The sequence below is a fragment of the Molothrus ater genome, unplaced genomic scaffold (assembly GCF_012460135.2).
Source record: "Molothrus ater isolate BHLD 08-10-18 breed brown headed cowbird unplaced genomic scaffold, BPBGC_Mater_1.1 matUn_MA122, whole genome shotgun sequence".
NCBI classification, from domain to species: Eukaryota; Metazoa; Chordata; class Aves; order Passeriformes; family Icteridae; genus Molothrus; species Molothrus ater.
In genome coordinates this window covers 256,573-268,082 of record NW_023416576.1, presented here as the reverse complement: position 1 = coordinate 268,082, position 11,510 = coordinate 256,573, and the positions used below count along the sequence as shown (strand labels likewise).

The following is an 11,510-nucleotide window of genomic DNA, read 5'->3' as shown; positions in this document are numbered from 1 at the left end:
CTCTGGGACGGTCCCAAATGCCCTCACGGAACCCCCGTGAGGCCTCGCGGTGACCTCCCAGCCCCTCAGACGACCCCAAATTCGCTCGCAGAACTCCCGCGTCCCCTCGCGGTGACCCCTCCACCCGTTGGGCCGGCCCCCAATCCGCTCAGCGGCGCCTCGCAGGCCCCACCCCTGCCCTGTTTCCCCTCAGGCCGAGCCCCCCCGAGCGCGGCGCGGCCCCGCTCACCCCCATAATGGCGGCGGCGGCGGCTCCTCACGGCGCGGGGGGCGCGGAGGGTCTGAGCGGACGCGCGCGGGGGGCGCGCTATTTATAAGGGGGGGGGAAAGGGGCGGAGCGCCAAGCGCGCGAGCCGGCGGCCGGCGGCCAATGCGCCGGCGCGATGGAGGAAAAGGGGCGGGGCGATGGGGGCGGTGGCGCGGGCGGGGCCGCCGCGCGTGCGCGAAAGCGGAGCGGGAAGGGCGGGGGGCAGCGGGCGCGTGGCGGCGGCGCGGGGCGCGAAGGAAGCTCGGCGCTGATTGGCTGAGAGCGAAAAGGGCGGGAGCGCGGGAAGCCACGCCCAGTGCGCTGAGGGGAGCGGGGCCGCCATTGTGGGAGCGGGGGGCCCGTAGAGCCCGGTACGGCCTTACAGGGCTCGGTACGGCCCTAAACCAGACCCACAAACCCGGTATGGCCCCACAGAGCTCGGTACAGCCCTAAACCGGACCCACAAACCCGGTATGGCCCCACTGAGCTCGGTACGGCCCTTAACCGGCACCACAGACCCGGTATGGCCCCACTGAGCTCGGTACGGCCCTAAACCAGCACCACAGACCCGGTATGGCCCTAAACCAGCCCTACAGACCCGGTATGGCCCTAAACCGGCACCACAGACCCGGTATGGCCCCACAGAGCTCGGTACGGCCCTAAACCGGACCCACAAACCCGGAATGGCCCCACAGAGCTCGGTACGGCCCTAAACCGGCACCACAGACCCGGTATGGCCCCACAGAGCTCGGTACGGTCCTAAACCGGCACCACAGACCCGGAATGGCCCCACTGAGCTAGGTACGGTCCCAAACCGGCACCACAGACCCGGTATGGCCCCACTGATCTCGGTACGGTCCCTAAACCGGACCCACAGACCCAGTATGGCCCCACTGAGCTCGGTACGGTCCTAAACCTGGCACCACAGACCCGGTACGGCCCCACAGAGCTTGGTGCAGCCCTAAACCGGCCCCACAAACCCAGTACAGCCCTAAATGAGCACAAGAGAGGCTGGTATGGCCCCACAGAGTCCGGTACGGCCCTAAACCGGCCCCAGAGAGCCCAAACTGGCCCTACAGAGCCCAGTATGGACTGACAGACTCCAGTTTGCCATACATGCCTGCCCCATAGCCCTCAGCCCACCCCATAGCCCTGCCCCATAGCTCTGATTGCCAGCTCTGATCCAGCCCCAAACCCTCCCGCAATGGGGTCACCCCACAGGACCCAGCAGGGCAGCCCCAGAGGGAAGGGGGTGACGGGGGATGTGGGGCAGCCCCACAGAGCGTGATGGAGGTGGGGACCCACGGAGGGACAGACCCCAGACCCCATAGGGGCAGCCACACGCAGGGACAGACCCCAGACCCACACAGGGACAGACCCACACAGGGACAGACACCAACCCCACATGGGACAGACCCCAGACCCACACAGGGACAGACACCAACCCCACAGAGTGTGATGGAGGTGGGGATCCCCATGGGCACCCAGCCCCACATGGGGACAGACCCCAGACCCACACAGGGACAGACCCCAACCCCACATGGGGACAGACCACAGCTTCCCCCGGGCCCCCCGATCCCCTTAGTCCCCCCTGAGCCCCCCGGTCCTCTTGGTCCCCCAGGTCCCGCCCGGTCCCTCCCGATCCCCCCGATCCCCTCCGGTCCCCCCTGAGCCATCCCGGTCCCCCCGATCCCCTTGGTCCTCCCAGGTCCCCCCCGGTGCCCCCTGAGCCCCTCCAGTTCCCCCGGTCCCCCTCAATCCCCCCCGGTCCCCCCGATCCCCTTGGTCCCCCTTGGTCCCCCCCGGTCGCCCCGATCCCCCCCGGTCCCCCCTGAGCCCCCCTGGTCCCCCCGATCCCCTTGGTCCCCCCCGGTCCCCCCCGGTCCCCCCGGTCCCCCCGGTCCCCGAGGCGGCGCGGAGGGGTACGGGGGGCGGCGGGGCCGTGCTGAGGCCGCGGCAGCTGGAACTACTTTAGCACCGGGAGGCGGCGGCAGCGGCCGCGGGCGCTTTGTGCGGGCTCGGGACCCCCGGCACGGCCCCCCAGGACCGGGACCCCTCCCCTGGAACCCCCCGGTTCTCCCCCGCTCCTACCGGGGGAGGGACCCTCGGGTCCGCCCCGCGTCCTCCCCCCCCCCGCCCCATTCCCACGCCCCCTCCCCAAAACCCCCGCGCTCGGGGGGAGTTTGGTGAGGGGGGGGGGGGTACCGGGGCCGAGCCCCCTCCCCTCGGGGCCGTGCGGGACCCCCGGGGGGCTCGGGGGGCCCGGGGATGCCGGCGGTGATGGAGAAGCCCTCGGGGATCCTGTCCCGCAGCCGCGCCAAGGCGGGGGCCGGCGCCGCGGGACCCCCCCAGTCCGAGGACGAGGCCAGCGAGGACGAGCACGGCCACGGTGAGTGACCCCCGCCCCCCAAAAATGAAATAAAATAAAATACAACAAAATACAATAAAATGAAACCAAAGCTGCGAGCCCCCAGCCCCAGGACACCCCGCACCCCAATAAACCCCAGGGGATGCCGGGGAGCCCGCGGGTGTTACCGTGGGGAGGGGGCAGCAGCGCGGGCATCCCCCGGACCCCCCCCCCGGGTTCGGAGGGGTGGGGGGGACACACGGGGACATGGGGGGGGCGAACAAAGCCCCGTCCCCATTGTCCCCGGGCGCCCGCGTGTGCGCGGCCGCAGCTTTGTTCTGTGGCGCTGGGAGGGGGCTCGGCCGCGGCCCCCCCGGCCCAAAGAGCCCCTGAGGGTGAGGGGGGCTGAGCGGGGACCCCGGTAACCCCGGCACCCCCGTGACCCCGCAGACAGCATGATCCGCGTGGGGGCCGATTACCAGGCGGTGATTCCCGACTGCAAACCAGGTACGGAGCTTCGGGGAGGGGCCGGGGGGCCGGGGGGGGGGTGTTCGGGGGTGTGCGCCCCCCGCCCCCCTCAGTGAGACCCCCCCGTGCCCCCCAGAGAGCCCCGCTCGCTACAGCAACAAGGAGCTCAAGGGGATGCTGGTGTGGGCCCCCAACCACTGCGTGTCCGACGCCAAACGTGAGACCCCCGCCCCCGGGGGGGCCCTGCGCGGGAGGGGGGCTCGGGGGGGCCCCACCCCCTGGAACCCCCCAACACCCCCTGGAACCCCCCAACACCCCCTGGAACCCCCAACACCCCCTGGTACCCCCCAACACCCCCTGGAACCCCCAACACCCCCTGGAACCCCCCAACACCCCCTGGAACCCCCAACACCCCCTGGTACCCCCAACACCCCCTGGAACCCCCAACACCCCCTGGTACCCCCCCAACACCCCCTGGAACCCCCCAACACCCCCTGGTACCCCCCCAACACCCCCTGGAACCCCCAACCCTCCCTTTGTGCCCCCAACACCCCCTGGTACCCCCAACCCTCCCTTTGTGCCCCCAGAACCTCCAACCCTCCCAACCCCCCTTTTTACCCCTTTAACTCTTCTTTTACTCCCTTCACCCCCCAAACCCCCCAAAACCCCCCCAACCCCTCTCCCTCACCCCAAACCCCCCAAAACCCCCCCCAGTGGACAGGTACATCGCCATGGCCAAGGACAAGCACGGCTACAACATCGAGCAGGTACCCGGAGCCCCGAGCCCCTAAATCCCCTGCTGACCCCCTAAATCCCCTGCTGACCCCCTAAATCCCCTCCTCACCACCCTCGGGGTGCCCCAGGCCCTGGGCATGCTGCTGTGGCACAAGCACGACGTGGAGAAGTCCCTGGCTGACCTGGCCAACTTCACCCCGTTCCCGGACGAGTGGACGGTGGAGGACAAGGTGCTGTTCGAGCAGGCCTTCAGCTGCCACGGCAAGAGCTTCGCCCGCATCCAGCAGATGGTGAGGGCCAGGGCACCCAAAGGGACCCCAAGGGACCCCAAAAGGGACCGCAAAGGGACCCCAAAAGGGACCCCAAAAGGGACCCCAAAAGGGAGCCCAAAAGGGACCCAAAAGGGACCCCAAAGGGACCCCAAAAGGGACCCCAAAGGGACCACAAAGGGACCCCAAAGGGACCGCAAAGGGACCCCAAAGGGACCCCAAAGGGACCCAAAAGGGACCCCAAAAGGGACCCCAAAGGGACCCAAAAAGGGACCCCAAAGGGACCCAAAAGGGACCCCAAGGGACCCCAAAAGGGACCCAAAGGGACCCCAAAAGGGACCCCAAAGGGACCCAAAAGGGACCCCAAAGAGAGCCCAAAAGGGACCCCAAAAGGGACCGCAAAGGGACCCAAAAGGGACCCCAAAAGGGACCGCAAAGGGACCCCAAAGGGACCCAAAAGGGACCCAAAAGGGACCCCAAAAGGGACCCAAAGGGACCCCAAAAGGGACCCCAAAAGGGACCCCAAAGGGACCCAAAAGGGACCCCAAAAGGGACCGCAAAGGGACCCCAAAGGGACCCAAAAGGGACCCAAAGGGAGCCCAAAAGGGACTCAAAGGGACCCCAAAGGGACCCCCAAGGGACCCCAAAAGGGACCCCAAAAGGAACCGCAAAAGGGACCCAAAAGAGACCCCAAAGGGACCCCAAAAGGGACCCCAAAAGGGACCCAAAGGGACCCCAAAAGGGACCCAAAAGAGACCCCAAAACCCCCTGGTGCGGGGGCAATGGGGGCCAGAACCCCCCTCAGAGAGAGAGCACCGGGGTCAGACCCCCCTCCCTCAGCGTGCTTGGATCCAGCCCCGACCAGGGAACTTTTGGGGCTGATTTTTGGATTTTTGGGTTAGGGTTAGGGTTAGGGGCTGTTTGTTGGATTTTTTTGGGGCTGAGTTTTGGATTTTTTCGGGCTGTTTCTTGGATTTTGGGGGGCTGATTTTTGGATTTTTTGGGCTGTTTTTAATTTTTTGGGGGTTTTTTTTGGGGTTTTGGATGGTGTTGTTGATCCCCCAGGGAGGTCTGGGGGCTCTGGGGGTCTCAGGACCCTCTTGGAGATGAGGGGGTGCCACCCCTCTGACAGGAGATGGTACATCCCAGCCTCCCCCTTCCCCCTCACCAGGTGGTACCTCCCGCCCATTTTTGGGGGTTCCCCCTGATTTTGGGGGTCCTGACCTCTCCCATCTTTAGGGTTTCTCTGCTGTTTCCCCCTTTCCTATTTCTAGGGGTTCCTGACCCTCCATTTTTAGGGGTTTTCCCCCTTTTTTGGGGGGAATCTCAGGGGTCTTCCTGCACTTTCTCCCCCCCATTTACAGGGGTGACCCCTTCGTTCACCTCTCACCCCATCCCAGAGACCAAATCACCCCTAAACCCCCCCAAAACCCCCTCTAAACCTCCCTGAACCCCCTGAGTGCCCCCCAAACCCCTTCAAACCCTCCCAAACCCCCTCTAAACCTCCCTGAACCCCCCCAAATCCCTTCAAATCCCCCCCAAACCCCCTGTGTGCCCCCCAAACCCCTTCAAATCCCCCCCAAACCCCCTGTGTGCCCCCCAAACCCCCTCTAAACCTCCCCGAACCCCCTGAGTGCCCCCCAACCCCCTTCAAACCCGCTCAACCCCCCCCAAACCCTCTCTAAACCTCCCCAAACCCCTTCAAACCCTCCCCAAATCCCTTCAAACCCCCCCAAAACCCCTTCAAACCCCCCCCAAACCCCTTCAAACCCCCCCAGGCCCCCAGCGTGCCCCCCAAGCCCCTGTGTGTGCCCCCAGCTCCCGGACAAGCTGATCCCCAGCCTGGTCAAGTATTATTACTCCTGGAAGAAGACGCGGTCCCGCACCAGCGTCATGGACAGGCAGGCCCGGCGCCTCCTGGGCCGCCGCGACCGCGACGACAGGTACAGGACCCCCCAAATCCATCCTGGCACCCCAAAACCTGCCCAGAAACCTGCCCAGAATCCACCCTCAGCCTCTCCAAAATCTCCCTGAAAACCTACCCAAAATCCACCCAAAACCTTCCTAAAAAACTTCCGAAAACCTCCCCAAGACTTCCCCAAAAACCTCCCCAAAACCTCCCCAGAAACGTTCTAAAACCTCCCCAAAACCTTCCAAAAATTTCCCAAAAAGCTTCCTAAAACTTCCCAAAAACGTTCCTAAAACCCCAAAATCTCACCCTGAACCCCCAAAAAACATCCCCAAAACCTCCCCAAAAACTTCCCTAAATCCTCCCTAAAATCCCACCCTGAAACTCCCCAAAATCCACCCTGAACCTCTCCAAAATCTCCCCCAAAACCTCCCCCAAATCCCACCCTGAACCCCCAAACCCCCCTGGCCCCCCAGCAACGACGAGACCGACGAGCACCGGCCCAGCCCCGACGGGGACCTGGAGCCTGCGGACCCCAAAAAGGAGGTGGGGGCACAGGGGGGGCACAGGGGGGGTTTGGGGGGGCTCGGGGCCGTCACAGGGTGAAATTTGTGGGGTGGGTTTCAAGGGTGGGGTGAGGAAAAGGGGGAAACCCCCTAAATATGGGGTCAGACCCCCAAAATGGGGGTGAATCCCTAAAGATAAAGAGGGAGGAGCTGGGGAGGGGAATTAAAGATGGCGTGGGACCCCCAAAAGTTGGGGGAATCTTTGGGAATGGGGGGAAACCCTAAAAACAACGAGGGTGAGCTGGGGGAGGGTCGGGACACCCCAAAAATCGGGGGAAACCCCCAGAAATGGGGCGGAGGTGGCGCCCCCTGCTGGGGGGGCGGGGGAGAGCAGCGGCCGGGGCGGAACGTACCAAGTTCCGGGGGGGGGGGGGGGGGGGGGCGGGGAATGTGTGAGTTCTCAGGGGGTTTCCCCAGCCATAACCAATTCAAGCACCTGCACTAATTAACAAACGAGCCTAATTAACGGCCCCGCTGCCAGCCGTGCGTGGCCAAGGCGGGGCCGCGCAAGGAGCCGCAGTACCGGCACCACCCCCCGGCGCGGCAGCGGCGCCGCCCCCCCCGCGGGATGCGCCTGAGCCGCGAGGACGTGGCCGAGGTGACGGCGAACCCCGACCTGGGCGCGCGGGCGCTGCGGCAGCTCGACTGCCAGCTGGTGGCGCTGAAACGGCAGGTGAGGGTGAGCCCCCCACCCCCCCGGGACACGGCAGAACCCCGTGAGCCCCCTCCTCAATCCCTCCCCAATCCCCTCCCCAATGCCCGCTCCATCCCCGCAGGTGCAGCGCATCAAGCAGATCAACAGCGGCCTCAGGCAGGCGCTGGACGGGGGCCTGGAGGGGCTGCGGCCGCCTGAGGTGGGTCCCTGTGAGCCCCACGGTGTCCCCGCGGTGTCACAGCAGCTCCCGGTTGTGTCCCCTCGGTCACCCAAAGTCACCTCCCCTCACCCCCCAGGGCAACAACAGCAAGTTCAGCTCCCGCTGGACAACGGACGAGCAGCTGCTGGTGGTGCAGGGTGAGCGTCCGCCCTCATTGGCCTAATTGGCCTCGTTATCCGCCGTGTCCGTCCCTCACTGTCCGTCTGTCTGTCCCGGTGCCAGCCCTGCGCCGCTACGGCCGCGATTTCCCGGCGGTCGCGGCCGTGCTGGGCAACAAAACGGCGGCGCAGGTTCGGAGCTTCGTGCTGGGCCCGCGGCGCCGCCTGGGGCTGGAGCGGCTCCTGCAGGAGCGCCAGGGCCAGGGGGAGCCCCCCGGGGAGTGCCCCCAGCCCGACCAGGAGGAGGAGGAGGAGGTGAGGAAGGGCTGGGCTGGGGGGGGTCTGAGCTGGGAACTGGTCCCAGGCCCTGTCCCTGCCCTGCTCCCAGTCCTGGGCTGGGAGCTTGGACTGGTCCCAGTTCTGATCCTGGACTGGGGTCAGACCCACACCAGGGGCAGTCCCTGGCACAATGACCCTGCCCCAATCATTCAATCAATCACCTCAATCACTCAATCAATCAATCAATCCACCCAAATCATTCATTCAATCAATCACTCCAGTCAATATATTGACAACCTACTCAATTGATTGATTGGGTTGTCAATCCACAACCCAATCAATGAATCAATCAATCAGTCAATCAATCAAACAATTACACCCCAATCAATCAATGGCCAAGCCCCACCCACACCACAGCCCATCCCTGTCCCACCCATTCTCTGCCCCGCCCATTCCAGCCCCACCCAATCCCTGCCTGGCCCCACCCGGCCCCACCCAATCACTGCCCCGCCCACCCAGCCCCGCCTCTCTCTCCACAGGTGCAGATCACGGGCGTTTCCCGCCCGGCCCCGCCCCCGCCGCCCTCCTCGGCCCCACCCCCCGGCGCGGCCCCGCCCCCCTCGCGCCCGCCGGCCCCGCCCCCTCTGCTCCGCCCGGCCCCGCCCCCGGCCCCGCCCCCCGCGCTCCCGCGGCCGCCGCCCCCCCTCCAGCCCGGCCGGGCCCCGCCCCCGCTGCTCCGCCCCGGCCACGCCCCCGCCGCCAGGCCCCGCCCCCCGGCTGCCGGCCACGCCCCGCCCCGCTGAGCGCCCCCTGCTGGGCCGGAGGACCGGGGGGTCCTGGGGGGTCCCCAGTTTGCAATAAAGGTATTTTAGTACAGCGGCTGCAGGGGCTGCGGGACTGGGAGCACTGGGGTGAACTGGGAGCACTGGGGTGAACTGGGAGCACTGGTTTGTACTGGGATTGCTGCTCCATACTGGGAGCACTGGTCTGTACTGGGCCCGGGCCCTGCAGCACGACCCCACCTCACTCTCGAGCACCACTCGGAACCCGCGGATCTTTCTGGAAAGTTTTTAATCAGAACCTGGAAAATCCACCGCAGAGGGGGCGTGGCCTGGGCTTGGCCCCTCCCCCGAGTGTCCCCGCCCCCAGGGGCGGTGCCCGGGGCGGGGCTACAGCAGGACAGAAATGGGGGGGGGGGGAAGGGGAGGCCCCACCCCCACCCGGAGCCACCCCCGCAGCAGCAGCGCCCCCGCCCCTCCCCCCCCCATCGGGGCCTTCCTGAGTGCGGGGGGAGGGGCAGCCCTGGGGGGGAGGGGCAGGGACAGCCCTGTCCCCAAGGGGGGGGAGGGGCAGGGGACACCGGCATCCCCGGGGGGAGGGGCAGGGGACACCCCCACCCCCCTAAGGCCACCCCCGGACTGTCCCCGTGTCCCCCCGTAAGGCTCAGAGACGCCCAGGGTGTCCCCGGGTGACCCAGGATTGTCCCCATGTGGCCCTGGGCCACCCCAGCTGCTCCTGAGCCACCCGGGATGTCCCCAAAGCCACCCGGGATGTCCCCAAAGCCACCCGGGATGTCCCTGGGCCATCCACGATGGCCCCCAGGACTCCTCCGTAGGACCTTGGGCCACCTTGGGCCACCACTCCTGTCCCCAGATGAGCCTCGCTCTCCCCCTCCCACAAGGTGCCACCAGGATGTCCCCAACAGGTCCCAGGATGTCCCCATGAAACCCTGGCCCTGTCCCCAAAGGCCCATCCAGGATGTGCCCACAGCCTCACAAGGCCCTGGACGCCACAGGACGGCCCAGGTGCATCCAGGTGGCCCTGGGTCCATCCAGGTGGCCCTGGGTCCATCCAGGGTGTCCCCGTGGTCACCTGGACCCCGCACAAGGTCCAACCAGGTGACCCCGGGAGGTCCCAGGTCCATCCAGGAGCTCCTGGCTCCATCCAGGACGTGCCCACCAAGGCCTGGATGTGATCGAGGCCCATCCAGGAGCCCCCAGTCCAGGAGCCCCCAGGTCCATCCTGGTGCTCCCGTGTCCCCCCGTGGGCGTCCCCGCCGTGTCCGTGGCTCCGTGGCCACCTCAGGGCCACTCCCGGGTCACCGTGGCCGTGTCCCCAAGAGCCAGAGCTCGGTGGCCACTCCTGGGTCATTCTGTCCGTGTCCCCAAGAGCTGCAGCTCCCACGTGGCCGCTCCTGGGTCACCGGGTCCTCAACAACTGCAGCTTGGCGGCCGCCTCGGAGCCGCTCCTGGGTCACCGTGTCCGTGTCCCCAGGGCTCCACGGCCGCTCCCGGCTCTCCGTGTCCGTGTCCCCAAGAGCTGCAGCTCAGGGGCTGCTCCCGGGCCACCGGGTCCCTGGAGCTCCGTGGCCACCCTTGGAGCCGCTCCTGGCTCTCCGTGTCCGCGTTCCCAGGAGCCGCAGCTCCGAGGCGGCCGTGGCCGTGTCCCCAGGTGAGCCCCGGTGTCCCGGCCGTGGCTCAGAGCCCCTGAGCTCGCGGCCGCCTCGGAGCCGCTCCTGGCTCTCCGCGTCCGTGTCCCCGGAGCTCCGCGGCCGCCCCGGCCGCCCCGGCGCAGGCGCGGCTCAGAGCTTGAGCTCGTTGGCCACCTTGGAGGCGATGTTCTTGAAGGCCATGGAGGTGCCGGCGATGCGCTTGAAGCGGACGCCGTTGAGCGAGAGCCGGGGCAGTTTGCACACCTCCATCTCCCACTGCACGAAGGAGTCGTGCCCGGGCGCGCCGTGGGCGCAGAGCAGCACGAAGCGCTCCTGGGGCTCGCAGCGGCAGCTGTTGGCGTCCAGCACCTTGCGGATCTCGCGCAGCATCTCCCCGGGCTCCAGCGAGCTCGTGGTCTTCATGCTCCACGTGAAGCGCAGGGAGCGCGGCTTGGCGTCGCGCCCGGCGTCCCGGGGATCCTTCTCGGGGCCCACCGCCGGTCTGGGGGGGAAATGGGGCTTAGGGGGGGAAATGGGGGGGTAATTGGGGTCCTGGGGATGTAATTGGGGTCCCGAGGATCCTTCTCGGGGCCCACCGCGGGTCTGGGGGGACAAATGGGGCTCAGGGGGGGCCCTGGGGATCCTTCTCGGGGCCCACCGCGGGTCTGGGGGGACAAATGGGGCTCAGGGGGGGCCCTGGGCATCCTTCTCGGGGCCCACCGCGGGTCTGGGGGGGAAATGGGGCTTAGGGGGGGAAATGGGGGGGTAATTGGGGTCCTGGGGGGTAATTGGGGTCCTGGGATCCTTCTCGGGGCCCACTGCAGGTCTGGGGGGAGAAACGGGGGGTTAGAGGGGGAAAACGGGGGGTTAGGGGGGTCCTGGGGGGTGGGACAGGGGTTCAGGGGGGTCCTGGGGGTCCTTCTCAGGGTCTGGGGGGGGCACCATGGGGTGACCAAGAGGGGTTGGTCACCCCTGGGGTTGTCACAGGGACCATGAGGGTGGCACAGGGATCCCAGGGGTGTCCCAGGGTGTCCCCAGGATGATCCTGGGGTGTCACAAGGATCCCCAGGGTGGCACTGCTACCCCAGAGTGTCCCTGAGGTGTCCCCAGGTGTCCCCGACTCACCTGAGGGTCTCCACCCTCTCCTTGCTCTCGGGCTCGTGGGGGTTCCTCGGGAGACAAAAGGGGGGGCCCAGCTCAGCCAGGGGGGGCTGGGGGGGGCACAGCCCCTCCCCCACCCCCGGGGGGGGCACAGACAGCACAGGGGGGGGGGAGGGGCGGGGGGG

General features: G+C 67.3%; 2 protein-coding genes across 3 annotated transcripts in view; one reads left to right on the top strand and one right to left on the bottom strand.

Moving 5' to 3' along the window:
* Nucleotides 1-2,259: 2,259 nt before the first annotated feature.
* On the top strand, nucleotides 2,260-8,672 carry RCOR2 (REST corepressor 2). Its single transcript, XM_036405632.2, has 12 exons — nucleotides 2,260-2,636; nucleotides 3,045-3,101; nucleotides 3,199-3,279; nucleotides 3,777-3,829; nucleotides 3,926-4,087; nucleotides 5,885-6,009; nucleotides 6,452-6,521; nucleotides 7,023-7,214; nucleotides 7,318-7,395; nucleotides 7,493-7,553; nucleotides 7,639-7,829; nucleotides 8,333-8,672. The coding sequence occupies exons 1-12, from the start codon at nucleotides 2,516-2,518 to the stop codon at nucleotides 8,594-8,596; spliced, it is 1,455 nt and encodes a 484-aa protein (XP_036261525.2). The 5' UTR covers nucleotides 2,260-2,515; the 3' UTR covers nucleotides 8,597-8,672.
* Nucleotides 8,673-10,268: 1,596 nt separating this feature from the next.
* The window catches only part of MARK2 (microtubule affinity regulating kinase 2), an 18,465-nt gene continuing 17,223 nt past the window's right edge, over nucleotides 10,269-11,510 (bottom strand). For both annotated transcript variants that reach the window (XM_036405656.2, XM_036405659.2), the window contains 2 exons: nucleotides 11,350-11,394; nucleotides 10,269-10,726 (listed from right to left, as the gene is read on the bottom strand). In XM_036405656.2, the coding sequence (XP_036261549.1) occupies nucleotides 10,375-10,726; nucleotides 11,350-11,394 (397 nt within the window). In that variant the 3' untranslated portion in view covers nucleotides 10,269-10,374. The remainder of the gene's footprint in view (nucleotides 10,727-11,349; nucleotides 11,395-11,510) is intronic.

Excerpts from the sequence above, each read along its gene's own strand:
- RCOR2 (XM_036405632.2), top strand. The coding sequence starts at position 2,516 with ATGCCGGCGGTGATGGAGAAGCCCTCGGGGATCCTGTCCCGCAGCCGC. Across the intron at positions 4,088-5,884 it reads TCGCCCGCATCCAGCAGATG|CTCCCGGACAAGCTGATCCC; the intron begins GTGAGGGCCAGG and ends GTGTGCCCCCAG. Across the intron at positions 6,522-7,022 it reads CTGCGGACCCCAAAAAGGAG|CCGTGCGTGGCCAAGGCGGG; the intron begins GTGGGGGCACAG and ends CCCCGCTGCCAG.